At 45.1% G+C, this 21,741-nt stretch overlaps 1 protein-coding gene across 1 annotated transcript in view; it reads left to right on the forward strand.

Moving 5' to 3' along the window:
• The first annotated feature begins 2,592 nt into the window (after window positions 1–2,592).
• The window catches only part of RASSF2 (Ras association domain family member 2), a 32,932-nt gene continuing 13,783 nt past the window's right edge, over window positions 2,593–21,741 (forward strand). The window contains exons 1-4 of the mRNA XM_070765234.1: window positions 2,593–2,661; window positions 18,583–18,668; window positions 19,880–19,955; window positions 21,126–21,277. Coding sequence (XP_070621335.1) covers window positions 18,610–18,668; window positions 19,880–19,955; window positions 21,126–21,277 — 287 coding nt within the window. The 5' untranslated portion in view covers window positions 2,593–2,661; window positions 18,583–18,609. The remainder of the gene's footprint in view (window positions 2,662–18,582; window positions 18,669–19,879; window positions 19,956–21,125; window positions 21,278–21,741) is intronic.

Consider the following 21,741-nt stretch of genomic DNA (forward strand, 5'->3'; position numbering starts at 1 on the left):
ACCAAAACCAGGAAAAACAAGGGAGAAATTTTAAGATGCACAAATCTATTAAAAAGCGATGGGAAAGCAAGACAAATTCCTTGTGTGTCCAATCACACTTGGTCAAAAAAGAATTCTGTTTCTTTTTCTATTTCTATTCTATGGAAAATGTGCATTGTGTTGTGAGGAACGACTGCCAAAAGATGCAAAAATTGTCCTGTTTCTGCTCCTTTGTAAATGCATGGAAATGTTTGTTATGTCAATGAGAAAGATTGAGCAAAATAAAGGTTAAGAAATTTGTGCAATACAACAAAAGAATTTTGAAAAAGACAGGTGTGTGAGGGAGGAAGGTTGATGCTTTTGAACTTCAGAGATTTGGGGGTTAGGTGATGATACTACAGAGTCTGGTAGTGAGTTCCATGCATCAACTACTCTGTTACTAAATACAACTTTAGTAACCGAGTAGTTGATGCATAGAATTCCCTACCAGACTCTGTAGTATCATCACCTAACCCCCAAATCTCTGACGTTCAAAAGCTTAGACAGCTTAGAACTACACAATCTAAGTGTAGCCCATAAAATAATCTGCTGCAACGTCCTTCCTGTCAACGACTACTTCAGCTTCAACCACAACAACACAGGAGCACACAACAGATACAAAAACGCTCCAAACTCGACTGCAGGAAATACGACTTTAGTAACCGAGTAGTTAATGCCTGGAACTACACTACCTGACTCTGTAGTATCCTCACCAAATCCCCGAAACTTTACCCTTAGACTGTCCACTGTTGACCTCTCCCGATTCCTAAGTGGTCAGTAAGGGGCCTGCATAAGTGCACCAGTGTGCCTTCCCTCCCCTGTCCTAATGTTTCTCTCTTACTCATATCATGTATATAAATATTATATCTTAAAACAAATAAACAAACAAACAAACAAATAAATAAAAACACTCCTGAAAAGACGGTGTGGAAAAGCCCAGGAAACAAGCTGAATAAATCAAACCAGATTTCATCCTGGAGGCCCAAATGGTTAGGCTCACATTGTCCTCCTTTGGACCCTTGGTGGGAAGAAGACCAGCTCCCATGGTGGGATGGATGGAAGGAAAGAGGAGAGGAGAACAACTACACACGGATTCGGTTTTATTGTGGCAATGGAGGCCCCAATGGAGGGGGTCCCGGACAAGGTCCATCCATAAATTATGCAAGGCTTGGGGCTACTTCCTCGGAATCTGCCTTTCAGAAGTCACAATGATTCTGCTCGCTCCTTGCAAGCCGTGACAATGGAAGAAACTTGCCCAAATGGAGTTACGTGAATATTTAATATTGTGCAGCTCGGAGGAAGCACAATTAATTACAATCAGAAAAGCAGCCCTTCGTGGGAAGAAAAATAAGCAGAGGATTTTAGTGGCAGGCAATTAGATATTTGATACTAGTGGCAGACTGCAAGCCTGGGAAAGATTTCTGGACAACTTGTTTCCAAGACCTGCAAAATTCACATCAAGGTTTGAACCCCGGAGAAGAAAGAGAAATCTCCTTCCTGGAGAGATTTTGGACTCTGCTCATTTGGAGCAGCAGCGGTGGCTTTAAAATGTGCCTTATGGACTGTCAGAAAACCGAAGCAGACTTAAGGATTAAAGCCAGTCCATCATGGCAATCAAGAAGCACAACTTGCACTAAACTGTGGCACCCTTTGCTTTTGACCGACTCTCAAGTTTGCATCATCCAGTGTGTCCCACACTACAAAGTGGGTGTATTTGTTCTATTGTCAGGCAGTCTTCCAGTCTTAACAACTACAATCCGGTCCCCAAATTTCTGCCGTTATGTGAGGCATTTGTTAATTGAGCTGGGCTTTCTTCCCAGGGGTGGGAATGGCCTAATGGAGAAGGGGGAGGGCGAACAGTGCGGTCAGGCGGTAGGGAAAGCAAGTAGAAGGCTTGGCTGCATAGCTAGAGGTATCACAAGCAGCGACAGGGAGATTGTGATCCCACTGTACAGAGTGCTGGTGACATCCCATTTGGAATACTGTGTTCCGTTCTGGAGAGCTCACCTACACAAAGAGATGGATCAAATTGAACGGGTCCAAAGACGGGCTACAAAAATAGTGGAAGATCTTAAGCATGAAACTGACCAGGGAAGACTTCATGAACTCCATCTGTAGAGTCTGGAGGACGGAAGGGAAAGGGGGCGACAGGGTTAAATAAGGTTCAGGAGGGAAGTATCTTTAAAAGGAAAGTGAACCCAAGAACAAGGGGACACAATCTGAGGTTAGTTGGGGGAAAGATCAGAAGCACAAACTTCCAGCAGACGTGGTTGGTCAATCCACAGTCACTGAATTGAAACCTGCCTGGGATGAACATAGATCCATCCTAAGATAAAATATAGGGAATAGAATAAGGACCAGGAGGTCTTTTTCTGCCGTCAATCTTCTGTGTTTCTCTCCTTTTGCCCTAAGGGAGGCGGCGGAGAGAGCTGGCCGCCCCCCCTTAACAGAGCACCCCCCCATCACCGCCGCCGCCAATGAGCGAGCCCGAAGGCGGGGGGGGGGGGGCTATTGGCGGGCGGGGCGGAGGAGGGGCGGGGCGTGACGGGGGTGGGAATCCTCCGCTTGCTCAGAGCCGCCCGCGCAGCATCAGGATCGCGGCGCACGGCTGGGACCGGCCGCTCCTCCTCCTGCGCCCTCCCGGTAAGCGCTTCTGCGGCTGGGCTGGAGATGGGGAGGGTGGGGGGGGGGCGTAGAGACGGTGCTCGGACCCCCTCCCCCCCATGCAGGCTGCCCTGCGCCCCCCCGCCCCCCCTGAAGGCTGCGCTGCGCCCCCGACCTGGGCAGGACGCCTGGCGCGGCGCGGAGGAGCTCCAGGGCGGGCAGAAGAAGCGGGCAGGGGGATGCGGGGTCGTGGGAACCGGGCTGGGGCTGGGGGTCCCCGGTGGGATTCCTTCCCGGGAGCCTTTGCCAACTCCGCCGCCTTGGAGGGAGGCGAAGCGACGTCGGGGCTTTGCGCGCAAAGAAAAGAGAGAATAGAATCCGGGCTTGTTTGCAAAACAAAGCAAAAAAGCGAGTTTAGAGGCCGTGGGAACTTGAGCAGCCGGGAAGGGAGGGGGGCGGGGGGGGGGGAGGGACGGTCGGGGGTCTCGCTCTCTCTCCTTCTGCTGCTGGTGGGCCTCGATCTTTCTCCTCCTCCCTGGAGATCTTGGGACGGGCACCCTGGGATGGAGTTGGAAGGGACCTTGGAGGTCTTCTAGTCCCACCCCCTGCTTAGGCAGGAAACCCACGGTACCTCTAAGTTACATATATGTTTATAAATCTAAATTTTGTGTGTGTGTGTGTGTGTTGTGATTTTTTGTCACATCAAAATGTTACACATACACACACACACACACACACACACACACACATATATCCAATATATATATTGGATTGGATACTGTAGCCGAGAGGTTAATTCTCTACCTTACAAGGCAAAGGTTGCAGGTTCAAGTCCCAATGCGGGTATGGCTAGCTGATGAGGCCAGAAAAAGGCCAAAATAGATCTATCCTAGTCTCCCTTAATTTTCAAATTCAGCAAAAACATGTGACATTTACGCGCGCACACACACACACACACACACACAAACACTGTGTGTGTGTATATATATATGTGTGTATGTGTGTGTGTGTGTGTGTGTTTCTGTCAAAGTAGGTTGAAATAGATCTATAACAGGCTCCCTTCCTTTTCACTTATCAGCAAAAATATATAACCATGTGTATGTATATATGTGTGTGTGGAGAGAGGGAGAAAGAAAGAAAGAAAGAAAGAAAGAAAGAAAGAAAGAAAGAAAAAATCTCTGCAACCTCCCCCCTTCTGCTCTTGGGTAAGATTGCTGAGCTCGGTGCCAGAAGAAGTGGGGGAAGGAAGGAAGGAAGGAAGGAGGCCGGAGAAAAGAGGAAGCAGGGCCTGGCCTTTCACACTCTTCTGCCTGGGTGGGTGGGTGAGATCTGGGGGTGCCACTTCCTCTTGGAGGCCCCTTCACGCTGCTGGTGCGAGAACCCTCTTGGGCACCCCGGGAGCCTCGTCTTGGACCCTCGCAGGTGAAAGGCATAAAGACCCTCCTGCTCCCCCCTTCCTAAAATTGCACCAGACTGGACTGTGAGCAGAGCGAAGCGCTCTTGTGATTGTGGGTTTTTCAATGTTGTGAACAGATGGAGAGCAGCAGAGTGTGCTAGGCAGGGTGGCACTTGAGAGAATAACTTCGGGCCTCGTGTATTTATTTATTGTCCTCCCAATTTATCTGTCTGTCTGTCTGTCTGTCTATCTACCTACCTATCTATTGGACTTTTATGCCGTCCCTCTCCAAGGACTCGGGCCGGCTCACAACCTATAATAAAACAATACATAACATTTCAGGTCCAATTAATTAAATATATAATCTAAAACTAAAAACCCTAAAAAACCAGTCATTCTCATTCAATCAGTTTTTCTCCGTCCATTCATCGGCCAGGGGGCAAGAATCTAATGGCCCCAGGCCTGGCGACATAACTGAGTCCTGAGACTCTTGCAAAAGGCGAGGAGGGTGGGGGCAGTGCGAATCTCTGGGGGGAGCTGATTCCAGAGGACCAGGGCCCCCACAGAGAAGGCTCTGCCCCTGGGCCCCGCCAAGCGGCATTGTTTGGTTGACGGGACCTGGAGAAGGCTGACTCTGTGGGACCTCACTGCTCGCTGGGACTCATGTGGCAGAAGGCGGTCCCGGAGGTATTCTGGCCCGATGCCATGTGGGGCTTTGTAGGTCATTACCAACACTTTGAATTGTGTCTGGAAACCAATCGGCAGCCAATGCAGTCTACGGAGTAATGGAGGGACACAAGCAGTGGAGAGTCTAAGGGTCAAGTTTTGGGGGTTAGGTGATGATACTACAGAGTCTGGTGGTGCGTTCCATGCATCAACTACTCGGTTACTAAAGTCGTATTTCCTGCAGTTGAGCTTAGAGCGGTTTACTTTCAGTTTGTATCTGTTGTGTGCTCGTTTATTGTTGTGGTTGAAGCTGAAGTAGTTGTTGACAGGAAGGACGTTTTAGCAGGTGATTTTATGGGCTATGCTTAGGTCGGGTTTAAGGCCACGTAGTTCTAAGCTTTCTAGGATTGTAAGTCTAGTTGCGTAGGGTGTTCCGTTACAAGTGGAGGAGTGGAGGCTCTTCCCGTGAAGTATCTCTGGACGTTTTCTAGAGTGTTTATGTCCGAATGTGGGTTCCAGACAAATGAGCTATATTCAAGAATTGGCCTGGCGAATGTTTTGTATGCTCTGGTGGGATTACCGGAGCAAAAGCTACCTAGGATTAGGCTAACAACTCTTGAAGCCTTTTTGGCGATGTTGTTGCAGTGAGCTGTGGCATTTAGCTCTTCCTCCCTTGGCTAAAAACCATAATTCGAATCTCCATGGCACTGTCCATCATTATTAAAGTTGTATTAACTTGCTCTGCGTCTGAATATTGAGAGTACATCTTCAGATCTTCAGCGCTGTGAATATGGAGAACTTCCAACTAAGATGTAGCACATGTACAAGATTGGGGAAGACTTTTATAGTTCCTTAACCCAGTGTTTCCCAACCTTGGCAACTTGAAGATATTTGGACTTCAACTCCCAGAATTCCTCAGCCAGCGAATGCTGGCTGGGGAATTCTGGGAGTTGAAGTCCAGATATCTTCAAGTTGCCAAGGTTGGGAAACACTGCCTTAACCCATTTGCAAAATCTATTTCCAAACTCTGCAGGGCCTTACTTGAATTGCGGGAATGGCTGCTGATTCAAGCTGCAGCTCTTCTAACACGTGTTTCCTTAAGAGTGTGAGGTTTCAACAACATCTTACTCACAGATCCTTATAGTAATCAGGAAGCTTTGAACCGCCACATAAGGAAACGCCTCCCCTGCCTACATCTGTGGTAGAAAAGGACGCGCACAGTTTGCACATCTGTAGTTAGGTCTCTAAGGGGTGTAGGGATTGTGTAGAACTGGAGTGGCAGCTTTTTAAGGCTTGTGGCTTCAACTCCCAGAATCCCCAGTCCGAGTGGATGGGATGTGGCCTGAGCCGTCACTGATCATGAAGGGAGGGCTTTGCACACAGCAAAGCAATAGCATTTAGACTTATATACCGCTTCGTAGTGCTTTACAGCCCTCGCTAAGCACTTTACAGAGAGTAAGAAGCACATCACCCGCAACAATCTGGGTCCTCATTTGACCGACCTTGGAAGGATGGAAGGCTGAGTCAACCTTGAGCTAGTCAGGATCGAACTCCTGACATGGGCAGAGTTAGCCTGCAATACTGCATTTAACCACTGTGATACCAGGAAGGAGAATGAGAAAGGGAATAAGAGAGGGAGGGAAGAAGGAAGGAAGGAAGGAGGGAGGGGGAGAAAGGGAATAAGAGGAAGGAAGGAAGGAAAGAGAGAAAGAAAGAAAGAAAGAAGGAAGGAATAGCAATACCATTTAGACTTATATACCTCTTCCCAGTGCTTTCCAGCCATCTCTAAGTGATTTACAGAGTCAGCCTCTTGCCCCCAACAATCTGGGTCCTCATTTGACCAACCTTGGAAGGATGGAAGGCTGAGTCGACCTTGAGCCAGTGCTGAGATTCGATCTGCCAAACTGCTGGCAGCCAGTGATCAGCAGAAGTAGCTTGAAGTCCTGCACTCTAACCATTGAACCACCGAGGCTCTATAAGATATATCTACTGTATGATCCATCCGTCCACCCACCCACCCACCTATTCTATCTATCTATCTATCTATCTATCTATCTATCTATCTATCTATCTATCTATCTATCTATCTATCTATCTATCTATCTATCTATCCATCCATCCATCCATCCATCCATCCATCCATCCATCCATCCATCTATCTATCTACCTCATCAATCTATCTCATCTACCTACCTACCTACCTACCTACCTACCTACCTACCTATCTATCTTGTAGTACTGCACTCTAACCACTGTGCCATGGAGGCACAGGGCGCAGTGGGGATCCGGTAGCTCCTGATGGGCTCAGAAAATTGCTCGATATCAGAACAGTCCTCGGGTTAGTTCGGAATCTCGTAGTAAATATCTAGGAAACAGAATTTTAATTGACTTTTTTAGCAGGAAGGAGAATGAAAGGCACCTCCTCTGAATGAGCCTGCTGAAGCAAACCACACGCGCTTGAGCCAAAGGTGCCAGAAGTGTTCTCGATTTAGTCCGAAAGGACTTGCAAACCGTCTTCTGGTTCCAATCCCAAATTCCTGAGTGGAGAGAGACCATGTTCGCTCATTCTTGGCCACCGCTTGTGTCTCAGCCCCGCTCGGCACATGGTTTCCGTTGTCTGTCCTGGAGAAGTGATTGAAAACAAAGTCGATCTGTTCGGCTCCGCTTCCTCCCATTCTTGGCCTGGAGCTGAGTGGAAAGACGCCGTAAATGGGATTTCATTTGATGGTCCTGGGGATCGAGGGGGCTTGAGTCTTGTCCAAACCAAACGGAGGGAATTTGGTGTCCCGAAGTGTTAATATGTAGGCTGATGACCAAAGCAAATTAGTTAAAACGATTCCGGGAAAGAGTGATTGTTCTTTTTAAGGCTCATAACTTCACACTCTAGGGAAGGTTTTGATAAACGCAATAATTAAACCCTTCTTTCCTTTGGTTTTTGTTCAAGGATAATCCAGGCCATTCCGTAGTTGCAAAATATTGACTGAACAAAGGCAGAACAAAGCAACAATCAGAACACAACAAATGCCTCATTTTTAAGTTATCTTTTTCAAACTGATGTCTTGGTTCGGAAAATTAAGTTGGCCACAAGCCCTTTCTTCAGTTGACTCTGTTATATTCTGAAGGATTCTGACAATATTTGACTTATGGTGATATCAGTGACTGTTTTACTGATTAATGATTGGGAAATCTTTAACTAGTTATTCGGCCCTTTGGTCCAGATAGCCTGGGTTTTGTCCTGAAATGCTTTGGCATTGATAACATTCCAGTTTTAATTATATAGAAACATAGAAGATTGACGGCAGAAAAAGACCTCTTGGTCCATCTCGTCTGACCTTGTACTCTTTCCTATATTTTATCTTAGGATGGATCTATCTTTATCCGAGGCATGTTTAATATTCAGTTCCTGTGAATTTACCAACCACATCTGCTGGAAGTTTGTTCCAAGCATCTACGACTCTTTCAGTCAAATAATATTTTCTCCAGTTGTTTTGATCTTTCCTCCAACTGACCTCAGATTGTGACCCCTTGTTCTTGGGTTCACTTTCCTATTAAAAACACTTCCCTCCTGAACCTTATTTAACCCTTTCACATATTTAAATGTTTCGATTGTGTCCCCCCTTTTCCTTCTGTCCTCCAGACTCTACAGATTGAGTTAATGGAGTCTTTCCTGATACGTTTTATGCTTAAGACCTTCCACCATTTTTGTAGCCTGTCTTTGGACCTGTTCAACTTGATCCATCTCTTTTTGTAAGTGAGGTGTCCAGAACTGAACACAGTCTTCCAAATGGGGTCTCACCAGCGCTCTATATAAGGCGATCACAATCTCCCTCTTCCTGCTTGTGATACCTCTAGCTATGCAGCCAAGCGTCCTACTCGCTTTCCCTACCGCCTGACTGCACTGTTCATCTATTTGGAGACTGTCAGAAATCACGACCCCTAGATCCTTCTCTTCTGAAGTTTTTGGCTTTCTTTCTCGTGGAGGAAAACGTGCTCACAGTTTTGTTTCCGCCCAGAGATGAAATCTTAAGCAATCAATTAAAAGCTGCATCTCTCTCTTGGGAAGAAAGATTTTTGTAGATAGTCAAGAAAAAGCTGCTGGAACAACAATATTCTAAAAAAAACCAACCCCGATTTAATCTGAACCCTGAGGAAAGGCAATAACTTGCTGCCGTTTCACGCGAGCAGCAACTGCTCTATTGCATGGTAGATGGGCAATTTCTTCTGCGGCAGGAAATGGCGTTAAAGTTTAAAATTATTTCTAGTTTAGCTTTCAAAACTCTGTTGGCCCCCAAGAGGGATGGTCTAAATTGGAAATAAAGGCATTGTTCGGTTCTGGTGCTTTGGGCCTGATGCTCCAGGGCAGGTTGGGGAATCACGATTGTGGCTTCCGAATTTAACATCTCCCCTTCACGAAGAACCAGGTTCCTACTTAATCTGGCTCGGCCCCATTCGGTGCAGCTGCTTTTTACCAGCATGGATTAATGGTGGTTTTGGTGCTGTGGCTTTAGTCCAATGTGAATGTGATTTTGGCAGTGGGTGTTAGCAGGAGGCTGTAAAAGGTTTTGGTGAAAGACCGAAAGACTGAATGCAAATCAAGTAGGAGATGAACATAAGCAGGAAAAGAAAGTTAAGAAGTTCATAATATGAACATCAGCTCATCAGAGGGTGGTTAAACTCGAGTCTTCCAGAAGGAAACAAACTGAGCAAATTATGGCAACTCTCCTAGATTAACAGATTCATAGAAACATAGAAACATAGAAGACTGACGGCAGAAAAAGACCTCATGGTCCATCCAGTCTGCCCTTATACTATTTCCTGTATTTTATCTTACATGGATATATGTTTATCCCAGGCATGTTTACATTCAGTTACTGTGGATTTATCTACCACGTCTGCTGGAAGTTTGTTCCAAGGATCTACTACTCTTTCAGTCAAATAATATTTTCTCACGTTGCTTCTGATCTTTCCCCCAACTAACTTCAGATTGTGTCCCCTTGTTCTTGTGTTCATTTTCCTATTAAAAACACTTCCCTCCTGAACCTTATTTAACCCTTTAACATATTTAAATGTTTCAATCATGTCCCCCCTTTTCCTTCCGTCCTCCAGACTCTACAGATGGAGTTCATGAAGTCTTTCCTGATACGTTTTATGCTTAAGACCTTCCACCATTCTTGTAGCCCGTCTTTGGACCCGTTCAATTTTATCCATATCTTTTTGTAGGTGAGGTCTCCAGAACTGGACACAGTATTCCAAATGTGGTCTCACCAGCGCTCTATATAATACAGTTGGAAGGGACCTTGTAGATCATCTAGTCCAAAACCACCACCCAAGCAGGAGGCCCTAGACCAGAGGTCTCCAAACTTGACAACTTTAAGACTTGTGGACTTCAACTCCCAGAATTCTCCAGCCAGCAGAGAATTCTGGAAGTTGAAGTCCACAAATCTTAAAGTTGCCTAGTTTGAGGACCCCTGCCCTAGACCATTTCTGTCAGTGTCTTCTTGAAAGCCTCAAGGGATGAAACTCCCACAACTTCTCAAGGCAACTTCTGATCCATGATTGATCTCACTGTCAGAAAATTCCTCCTTATTTCCAGGTTGAATCATTCCTTGACCAGTTTCCATCCATTATTCCTTGTCTGGCCTTTGGGTGCTTTGGAAAATAGCTTGACCCCCTTCTCTTCTCTAGGGAAGCCCCTCAAATATTAGAAGATTGCTATTATGTCTTCCCTGGTCCTTCTCTTCCCTAGACCAGCCATGTCCAGTTCCTGCAACCATTCTTCATATGTTTTAGTCTCCAGTCCTGTAATCCTCTTAATTTCTCTAGATTAGTGGTTCTCCACCTGGGGGTTGGGACCCCTTTGTGGGTCGAATGACCATTTCACAGGGGTCGCCTAAGACCACATGGGAAGAGACAAATTTCCCACGGTGTTAGGAACTAAAGCTTCTATTCTGGCGCCTTGGAACATATATTACAATTCGACCCATCAGACGTTTACAGCAGGGGTTGTCCCTCTAACCTTCCTGCCAATCAACTTCAAGCTCTGTTGGGAGAATTGGCGCTAGGCTTATGGTTGGGGGTCGCCACAACGTGAGGAACTGTATTAAGGGGTCTCAGCATTAGAAAGGTTGAGCACCACTGTTCTAGATACTTAGATATTGCCATCTAGATACTGCACTAGTTATTTCTAGGGTCCACCCTTGATTGTAGACCAGACTATACTTTACTGAGATAGGCTACAATAATAGTTTTGGAAGCTTGTGTGTCCCTCCTCTCTCCTCCCCTCCTTGTAATTATCTTCTCCCAACCTCTGAACTTAACATAAACGTCTACAGCTATTCTCAGTCAACCAGTTCATGGCTGTCTCTTGGGACTGAACTTAGCATGTTTCTTTTGCTCCTAACGGCCTCTAACTTCAATCTCCGAGGTCATCTTTTTGTCTAGAGATTGTCCCACTAGTGATAAGAAAGAGCTCTCCAAAGGCTTAGCAGGGATGTTGGTCATAGTCACCCCAGAGGCTTCCATGGGAATAATGGGGAACCTCCTTCTCCTTAAATATCTATTTCCAATATCTCTGAGGTTGCCACAAAGAAGAAGGAGTCCAGCTATTCTCCAAAGCACCTGAGGATGGAACAAGAAGCAATGGGTGGAAACTAAACAAGGAGAGAAGCAACTTAGAACTAAGGAGAAATATCCTGACAGTCAGAACGGTTGACCAGTGGAACAGCTTGCCTCCAGAAGTTATAACACTGGAATTTTTTAAGCAGATGTTGGATAACCCTCTGTCTGAAGTAGTGTAGGGTTTCCTGCCTAAGCAGGGGGTTGGACTAGAAGACCTCCAAGGTCCCTTACAACTCTATTGTTGTATTATTATTGTTGTTGTTGTTGTTATTATTATTATTATTATTATTATTGTTGTTGTTGTTGTTATTGTTTTTAGTATTATTATTATTATTATTATTATTATTATTATTATTATTATATCCAACTCTTTAGCTCCCAGAATTCAGAAGTTGCTCTCAGAAGTTGCCAAGTTTGAAGATCTTCAAAGTTGGCAACTTCAACAAGTTTGAAGACCTTCAAACTTGGCCAAGTCTGAAGTTGTTGTCCCAAGTCTCATCTCTTCATCAAAATGGAGACTGAGTGGCTACAGCAATTTAAATCCAACGCTCTTGTTCCAGAAGAAAGAGTGAATAATTAGTCCAAAGATCCCCCTGTAAGAGGCAAGGTTTACTCTGAATTGGCAGATTCCTTATCAAGCCTCGACAGACCCCCAAGGCCAAGTTGGAAAAAAGAACATTTCACCCGCAGCAGGAACACACACAGCTATCTTCTGGATAAATAATTTAAATTGAATGTTTAGTGTTTTGATAGACAGAAAATGGTGCTCTCGAAAGCAAAACAGTCCTTTGTCCAAATTCAATTCTTCCCTCCATTCCTCCATTCTTTCCTCTCTCCCCTTCGTCTTTTTTTTAAAAAAATTAGACTCTTTGTACTTTTGGCCTCCCTGACCTGCTTAGGATGAAGACAATTAACCTGCTTTTTAGAGAATAAATGCATTTTTCTTGGGAGTAGCTGACACTTAGGGTTTTTTTGCTACATAATGCTGATCAGACTGTTTTTTCGGCAGCAGCCAAACAAGGCAATGCAATCCTCAATTGCATTAAGAGAAGGATTCAATCAAGATCACGTGAAGTGTAAATACCACTTTATAAGGCCTTGGTAAGGTCACACCTGGGATCCTGCATCCAGTTTTGGTCACCACACTATAGAAAAGATGTTGAGACTCTAGAAAGAGTACAGAGAAGAGCAACAAAGATGATGAGGGGACTGGAGGCCAAAACATGAAGAATAGTTGCAGGAACTGGGCATGGCTGGTTTAATGAGAAGAAGGACCAGGGGAGACAGGATATCAGATATTTGAGGAGCTTCCACAGAGAGGAGGAGGGGGTCAAGCTATTCTCCAAAGCACATGAAGGACAGACAAGGAATAATGGATGGAAACTGATCAGGGAAGAGATTCAATCTGGAAATAAGGAGGGATTTTCTGACAGTGAGAACAATCAACCCATGGAACAGAAGTTGCCTTCAGAAGTTGCGAGAGCTTCATCACTGGAGGCTTTGAAGTAGAGACTAGACTGCTATCTGTCAGAAGTGGCTTGGTCAGGGGTTGGACTAGATCAAGGGTAGGGAAAATTGGCTCTTCTATGACATGTGGACTTCAACTCCCAGAATTCCTGAGCTAGCATGACTGGCTCAGGGATTCTGGGAGTTGAAGTCCACATGTCATAGAAGAGCCAACTTTGCCTGCTCCTGGACTAGATGACCTCCAAAGTCCCTTCCGACTCTGTTAATCTCTAATCTGCCAAGAATTCCTTTCTGTCAAGAGAGGCAGTCCGGGAGGGTGGCTGGTCCTGAATTTGTTAAACACAAGATACATTGGCTTAAATTTCCTGGTCAACTATTTTCCATGTAGATGCCTCACAATGTCATATATTTAATTTACAATATTTGGAAGAGCCTTCTGCCGCACGAATCCCAGCGACCGGTTAGGTCCCACAGAGTCGGTCTTCTCCGGGTCCCGTCGACTAAAAAATGTCGTTTGGCAGGACCCAGGAGAAGAGCCTTCTCTGTGGCGGCCCTGACCCTCTGGAACCAGCTCCCCCCGGAGATTAGAACTGCCCCCACCCTCCTTGCCTTTCGTAAAGTTCTTAAGACCCATCTTTGCCGTCAGGCATGGGGGAACTGAGACATCTCCCCTGGGCCAAACAGTTTATACATGGTATGTTTGTGTGTATGTTTGCTTTTAATAATGGGTTTTTTAGTGTTTTTTTAATTATTAGATTTGTTCTTACATTGTCTTTGTTGTTGTTGTGAGCCGCCCCGAGTCTACGGAGAGGGGTGGCATACAAATCTAATAAATAATAATAATAATAACAATAATAATAATAATAACAATAATAATTCTGACAGTCTCAAAATGGGTGAACAGTGCAGTCAGGCGGTAGGGAAAGCAAGTAGGATGCTTGGCTGCATAGCTAGAGGTATAACAAGCAGGAAGAGGGAGATTACGATCCCGCTATATAGAATGCTGGTGAGACCACATTTGGAATACTGTGTTCAGTTCTGGAGACCTCACCTACAAAAAGATATTGACAAAATTGAACGGGTCCAAAGACGGGCTACAAGAATGGTGGAAAGTCTTAAGCATAAAACGTATCAGGAAAGACTTAATGAACTCACTCTGCATAGTCTGGAGGACAGAAGGAAAAGGGGGGACATGATCGAAACATTTAAATATATTAAAGGGTTAAATAAGGTCCAGGAGGGAAGTGTTTTTAATAGGAAAGTGAACACAAGAACAAGGGGACACAATCTGAAGTTAGTTGGGGGAAAGATCAAAAGCAACATGAGAAAATATTATTTTACTGAAAGAGTAGTAGATCCTTGGAACAAACTTCCAGCAGACGTGGTAGATAAATCCACAGGAACTGAATGTAAACATGCCTGGGATAAACACATATCCATCCTAAGATAAAATACAGAAAATAGTATAAGGGCAGACGAGATGGACCATGAGGTCTTTTTCTGCCGTCAGACTTCTATGTTTCTAATAATAATAATAATAATAATAATAATAATAATAATAATAATAATAATAATAATAATAATAATAATAATAATAATTGGAGTCACTTGTGGCCTTCTTCTTGAAAGAGGCGGCTCCAGCATCCCAACAGAGAGGTCGATAGATAGTTTGGCACAGGAATTTCTTAGTTGGAATGAATGTTAAACATTCTGGGGGCAAAAGAATCCACTTTTCCATTTTTTAAAATATGTACGATAATTTGAGAGGTCTCGGAGGCGGTGTGCTTTGTGAACTCTGATTGCGTAGTTGGCTGATGATTCACAGTTTGCAGCCATGCAAGCGATCATTGTCTGCAGCTTCCAAAGTTAAGAAGTAGCTCAGAACCATTAAGGAGACGTTACTTGGCTCTGCTTATCGGGGAGAGTCTCAAAGCTCTAGGCTCCCAGAAAAAGACACTGCAGACTTCCTTTTATAACGGATTGCAACACCAGCTCTTAAAGCTGTAGTGTGCTAATTCCTTTAACCATACATTGCTGGTTTAAGTTATATATTGGAAAACCCAACTACTGTATTTTTCGGAGTATAAAATGCACCGGAGTACAAGACACACCTTAGTTTTTGGAGAGGGAAATAGGGAAAAGGGTATTCATCTGGCCAACATCCTTAACTAGCACATTATTTTATCCCCTGGTTAGGGCTTTAAAAAAACCTTATTTGGAGAGAGTAACCATGAAAGGGCTTGCAAGCCAGTAAGAGCTGGGAACATCATTAGTACCTGGAAAGAAACATTTGGTGCAAATAGAGCAATGGAAAAACCCCTGCAAAGACTTAGGGCTTGGAAAACATTCTTCACAGAGAGTAACAATGAAAGAGCTTGCAAGCTGGTAAGAGCTGGGAACATGGTTAGCACCTGGATAAGGCTGGAAAGTAATTTATTCAGAGCAAGTTAGAGCAATGGAAAAAACCCTGCAAAGACTTAGGGCTTGGAAAATATTCTTCTCAGAGTAACAATGAAAGAGCTTGCAAGCCATTAAGAGCTGGGAAGATCATTAGCAGCTAGTTGGGGGGGGGGGAGCTACATTCAGAGTACAGTGGTAGCTCTCCTTCGAAGGTAATTCGTTCGGTGACCAGGTTCTTAAGTAGAAAGGTTTGTAAGAAGAAGCAATTTTTCCCATAGGAATCAATGTAAAAGCAAATAATGCATGCGATTAGGGAAACCACAGGGAGGGTGGAGGCCCTGTTTCCTCCCAGGAGATTCCCAGAGAGGCCCCACGGAGGCTTCTCCCTGCCTTTTCCAGTCCTGTTTCCTCCCAGGAGATTCCTAGAGAAGCTCCATGGAGGCTTCTCCCTGCCTTTTCCGGCCCTGTTTCCTCCCAGGAGATTCCCAGAGAGGCCCCACGGAGGATTCTCCTCGCCTTTTCCGGCCCTGTTTCCTCCCAGGAGATTCCCAGAGAGGCCCCACGGAGGCTTCTTCCCACCTATTCCGGCCCTGTTTCCTCCCAGGAGATTCCTAGAAAGGCCCCATGGAGGCTTCTCCCTGCCTTTTCCGGTTACAGTTTCGGAGGCTCGGGTTTGTAAGTGGTTCTTGAGAAGAGGCAAAAAACCCTTCAACACCCGGTTCTTATCTAGAAAAGTTCATAAGTAGAGGCATTCTTAGGTAGAGGCACCACTGTATAAGACGCACCCAAATTGTCAGCCTCTTTTAGGGAGGAAAAAGGTGTACCTTATATTCTGAAAAATGTGGTAGTTATACACACAGTACTAGCACGTGTCACCCCTGGTCCTCGCCAACCCAATTCCTGTGGCCGTTCTTCCTGTTTTGCCCTTCCCCTCCCCATATCGTCTTTTGCTTCACAGGCCCTTGGGAAACATCCCCCTGGCAGCGTCTTGGGGGAGTTTGGTGTGGGGAGAACCCCTGGCAGATGCTGAGCTGCCCGCTTGCGAGGGACAAAAGGCCCAGCAGCTGCCATCCTCCCACGTGACACGCCTGCCTTTCTCACAGGGGTTTTGTGTATGTTGTGAACTATTGTGCAACGTGGTCTTCCCTTGGCAGGCCGGCCCCTCGTTCTTCAGCCCTGTGATGGATGAAGACACCGGAGGGACGATTTCACGGTCACATGCAAACTATTTCCCAGGGATTTTGTGGCCACCAATGTTGATGTTTCCTTGGCGTTGCTGGTTAGGAATTCCGGGAGTTAAAAGTCCACACATCTTCAATTGGCCAAGGTTGCGAAACACTGGACTAGGTCAACCACTCTTGAAGCCTTTTTGGCCATGTTGTTGCAGTGGCCTTTGGCACTGCGGTCATTTGATAGGAGTATCCCAAGGTCTTTTACCAAGTGAGGATTGTCTTCAAGGCCTTGTTTATTTAGCTTGCGTTTGGTGTTCTGGTTTTTATTTTTATTATTTTGCCAATGTGTAGGACAGAGCATTTTTCGGTTGAGATTTGGAGTCTTCTTAAAATAGATGCTGTTCTGAGTAGCATAAGCTTTGTTGCACTTCTTGATTTGTTTTGTGAAGTTCTTGGACATGGTACCAAGTGTCCCCATGACAATGGGTATCACTATTACAATTGTCGCTGTTCATGGCAAAGTCAGACAGCTGTTGAGACTGGATTTGGCATTCTTCTCCGTCCGTTGACTCCACTACCAAGCCAGTTTGCTTCCGTATATGGAATTTGGATGGGGAGACCCTGCTTTTTCGTGGGTGTCCGGCTCCGATGCCCCTAGGGGCACCCCTTCACCTGGAAGAAGGCTAGCTGGGCTCCCCAAAGGTCCGGTGGAGCATCCTGGCCATGACATGTGTTTTTTGTTCTGCTAGTTACGAGACCCAGCAGGAAATGCAGAGGTGGAGGCAGCTGCTTTGCTGGGCGTTGTGATATTATTAGTCCTTCTGCTCCTTTTTTCTCCCGACCTTCCTTCGGAAAACAACAATGTCTTTTGCGGATGCAGTGCTGCTAGGCTTCCTGCTTTAGGGATTTGGCAAATAGTGAGAATACATGCATAATGAATCTCTGTCTTGTGGACACCTGTGAATAATAGAAACCAGGGAGAAAGACGCCAAAGAATTGCACCAAGAATGTACAGTGGGTTGCAGAAGGCAGGGAGGCGCACTGGAAAGCAATTTGTACTGTTTTTCTTGTTGTGAGCTGCTCCGAGTCTCCGGAGAGGGGAGCATACACATCTAATTAATAACAACAACAACAACAACAACAACAACAACAACAAAACAACAACAACAACAATAATAATAACAACACCACAACAACAACAACAACAACAATAATAATAATAATAATAATAATAATAATAATAATAATAATAATAATTTGTTTTAGAACTTTGCCTTTCAAAACTTAAAAATGAGGTTTTGGGCCCTTAAAGCTAGCAAAGGGGTGCTTGAATTTTTAAAAGCCAGATAGAAATGTCTGAATAAACCCTCCAAAGTTTTTTAATTCGAATTTGTAGGTTCTACCATATCTCGAGACCTAAAATGGTCACCTAACATCCACTCTGCACTCTCTATCCACACTGTACTCTCAGCCCACTCTGTGCTTGTCTGCTTGGCTGAAATGAAACCAACTCCTGCTCGTCTTTACTTGAAGAAATAGTCTACTTGTGGTCTTGTATATATGTTACCATGTTTATAAAGGAGTTAATGAATCCAGCTGAACCAGTTACATAGAAACATAGAAGACTGACAGCACAAAAAGACCTCATGGTCCATCTAGTCTGCCCTTATACTATTTCCTGTATTTTATCTTACATGGATATATGTTTATCCCAGGCATGTTTACATTCAGTTACTGTGGATTTACCAACCACGTCTGCTGGAAGTTTGTTCCAAGGATCTACTACTCTTTCAGTAAAATAATATTTTCTCACGTTGCTTTTGATCTTTCCCCCAACTAACTTCAGATTGTGTCCCCTTGTTCTTGTGTTCACTTTCCTATTAAAAACACTTCCCTCCTGGACCTTATTTAACCCTTTCACATATTTAAATGTTTCGATCATGTCCCCCCTTTTCCTTCTGTCCTCCAGACTATACAGATGGAGTTCATGAAGTCTTTCCTGATACGTTTTATGCTTAAGACCTTCCACCATTCTTGTGGCCCGTCTTTGGACCCCTTCAATTTTGTCAATATCTTTTTGTAGGTGAGGTCTCCAGAACTGGACACTGTATTCCAAATGGGGTCTCACCAGCACTCTATATCTTTGTATGCTTCTGGTTTTGATTTTTATGCATTGAGTCACTTCTGGATGCCGAGATTCTTTGCAAACGCGATATTTTTTTTTTTTGACTTCCAACCTAGGCCTGTGTTCCCGATGCAATTCCCAGGATGGAGTTTGACAGTGAGGCCTCCCTGGTTCCTTGCGGGCAAGACAAGTTCATCTCGAAGTAAGTCATTCCTCCGTCGTCTCTCTGTTGTGCAAGTCTGCAGTAGGCTCTTCGAGAAAAGAGCCTCAAGGGGGAGACATTGGGTGAAGGTCAAACCAGACAAGATGGTGAGCTCCAGAAGGTGAGCAAAGCCCCGCCCCTTTTGCTCACCTGCCTGTCTTCCTTGCATGTGCAAATGGGCGGGGCTTTGATTGTGCTGTCATGTCCATCATCCTGCCTTTTCTGAGACCCCCCACAACCGCCCTCCGTGCCATTGATTGTCCTCAGCTTGGAGCAATTTGTTTAGTGACGGTTCAAAGCTACAACAGCACTGAAAAAAGTGACGTATGCCTGTTTTCACACTACCATGGTAGCATTCTCACGTGATCAAAATTCGGACCCTTGGCAATAGACTCCTATTTATGGCAGTCGCCGTATCTTGGGGTTAATGTTGTTAGTATAGTATATGTAACTATGTTGGGTGTTGCAATACAGAAGCTAACAATGTAAGTTTAAGACTGTACCTTTAAGAGTCATTTGCTGGTTGGCCACAAGAGGGAGCCAATGATGTTCCTCTTGGGGAGTTTATACTAGAGCAGTGTTTCCCAACCTTGGCAACTTGAAGAGATCTGGACTTCAACTCCCAGAATTCCCCAGCCAGCATTTGCTGGCTGGGGAATTCTGGGAGTTGAAGTCCAGATTTCTTCAAGTTGCCAAGGTTGGGAAACACTGTACTAGAGAGATTGATATTTTGCTGTGTGCGATAACCTGGTTTGTAAACCATTATTAGGATTATATGTCTATGATATTGGACTATGTAACTACTACTGTGTATTACTATTGTTTGTTTGCCTATTTGTATATAATATTATTCTATTCTGTACTAAGTCTGATTCATTGACTAACTAACCCACATTGGTACATTTACTCTGCTTAAAGTTTGTTGAAAGTTTATTGTGTTACCTAGACATCCTAACAAATGTGATCCCTTTTCGTAAACTGCCCACAACCAAAATCATTGGGGAAGCCAGATTCAAGTAACAACAATGTTACTCACTTAACAACTACGGCAATTCAAGAAAACTCACAAAATGGGCCAAAACTCACTCAACAACCCTTAGTTGCAGAAGTTTGAGGCTGAATTGCATTTGTGAGTGGAGGGCTTACGGCCTGTCCATTCCCCCCTGTGTCCCCTGTTTTCTTCCAACCTTTCGTTCCTCTCCTTCTTCCAGGAACGAACTCCTGTTGCACTTAAAGACTTACAACCTCTACTACGAAGGTCAAAACCTGCAGCTTCGACATCGAGAGGTAAGAAAAGGGTCCCTTCCCCCCCAGACTCATAAATGGGCGAGAAATTAGGGGCGGAGGAGATTTTGCTGCAGGAGTTTATAATAATGCAAAAATCGTAACTCACGTTTATTATGATACAATAATCGGAATTGAAAAAAATATGGCATAAACTGGCTGCAACTTGTATGTGTAGAAAAATGTGTGCGTGGATAAAATTTCCATGTGTCAGTTGCAAAAGGCCACACGGCAGGATCTGTGCTTATGGGCAGTCCTTGACTTATGACAGTTCACTTAGTGACTGTTCAAAGTTACAGCGGCCCTGAAAAATGAGATTGACGACCATTTTTACCCTTATGACCTTCGCAGCAATCTATTATCTGTCCATCCATCCATCATCCATCCATCCATCTTCTATCTATCTGTCTGTCTGTCTGTCTGTCTGTCTGTCTGTCTGTCTGTCTGTCTGTCTGTCTGTCTGTCTATCTTTCTTTCTTTCTTTCTTTCTTTCTTTCTTTCTTTCTTTATCTATCTCTTATCTCCATCATCTATCTATCTATTTCTATGATCTATCTGTCTGTCTGTCTGTCTGTTTGTCTACCTACCTACCTACCTATCTTCTATCTTTCTTTCTTTTATCTCTATCATCTGTCTATTTTTCTATCTATCTTCCTGTCTATCTCTTATCTATTTCTATCATTTATCTGTCTGCCTGTTTGTCTGTCTGTCTGCCTACCTATTATCCATCCATCCGTCCGTCCGTCCGTCCGTCCGTCCGTCTGTCTGGCTGTCTGGCTGTCTGGCTGTCTATCTATCTACTATCTCTATCCATCCATCATCCATCCATTTGTCCACCCATCATCCACAGCAGGGGTCTCCAACCTTGGCAACTTTAAGACTTGTGAACTTCAACTCCCAGAATTCCTCAGCCAGCAAAGTGTAGTCCACAAGTCTTAAAGTTGCCAAGGTTGGAGACTCCTGATCCACCGTATCCATCATCTATCACCCATCTTTCATCAATTTATCATCTCTCTACTGTCTATCAACCTGCCGACCTAATTACTTATATAGGTCTATCTTGGCCTCTCCACATGCATACACCTCCTTGGTCTTTTGGAAGCCAAAGAGCAGAGGAGAGGGGCCCCTCCGTTTGCTCTGGGCTGAGGGTCCCTTGCTCTTCCCTCCCGGCAGGAAGAAGGCGAGTTCATCGTGGAGGGGTCGCTGAACATCTCCTGGGGGCTGTGCCGGCCCATCCGCCTGCAGATGCAGGACGACAACCAGCGCCTGCGCCCGCCCCCTTCCTCTTCCTCCTGGCACTCCGGCTGCAACCTGGGCGCCCACGGGTCAGTTGTGTGGGTGTGTGGGGTGTGTGCATGTACCATCGCATTAGTCGTGGCTTCTGCCCCAAAACAAAGGCTAATGATGGGCTGCAGGCAAAGGTCTGCCCCCCCCCAACACCCCCTTCCTGCTGCTTCTGACGGCTCCTTTGTTCAGCGCGGAGATGCGAAGGAGCAGCTGTTCTCTGCCCCACAACCCCCACCTGCTCCGAAGGGGCTTTTCTCGCAGGGGTGGGGGTGAAGGTGCTCCTGTGGCCAACTGGGGGGGGGGAGGGGATTCAGACCCTTTGGAACTATTTTTTTAATTTTATCTCTGTCTTTTTTTTATATATAAATAACTCAAAGTGGCAATGATACTGTGCCACCCAGGCATCTAAAGGAGGATTCCTGGCTTCCTAATTCTTGGCCAAGTCCCGTCGGCTCTTCCTGCCCTCCGCTTGGGCCTTTACCTCTTCCCTCCTTCCTTCCCC

Source organism: Erythrolamprus reginae, chromosome 12, assembly GCF_031021105.1.
Source record: "Erythrolamprus reginae isolate rEryReg1 chromosome 12, rEryReg1.hap1, whole genome shotgun sequence".
In the NCBI taxonomy this organism is placed as follows: domain Eukaryota; kingdom Metazoa; phylum Chordata; class Lepidosauria; order Squamata; family Dipsadidae; genus Erythrolamprus; species Erythrolamprus reginae.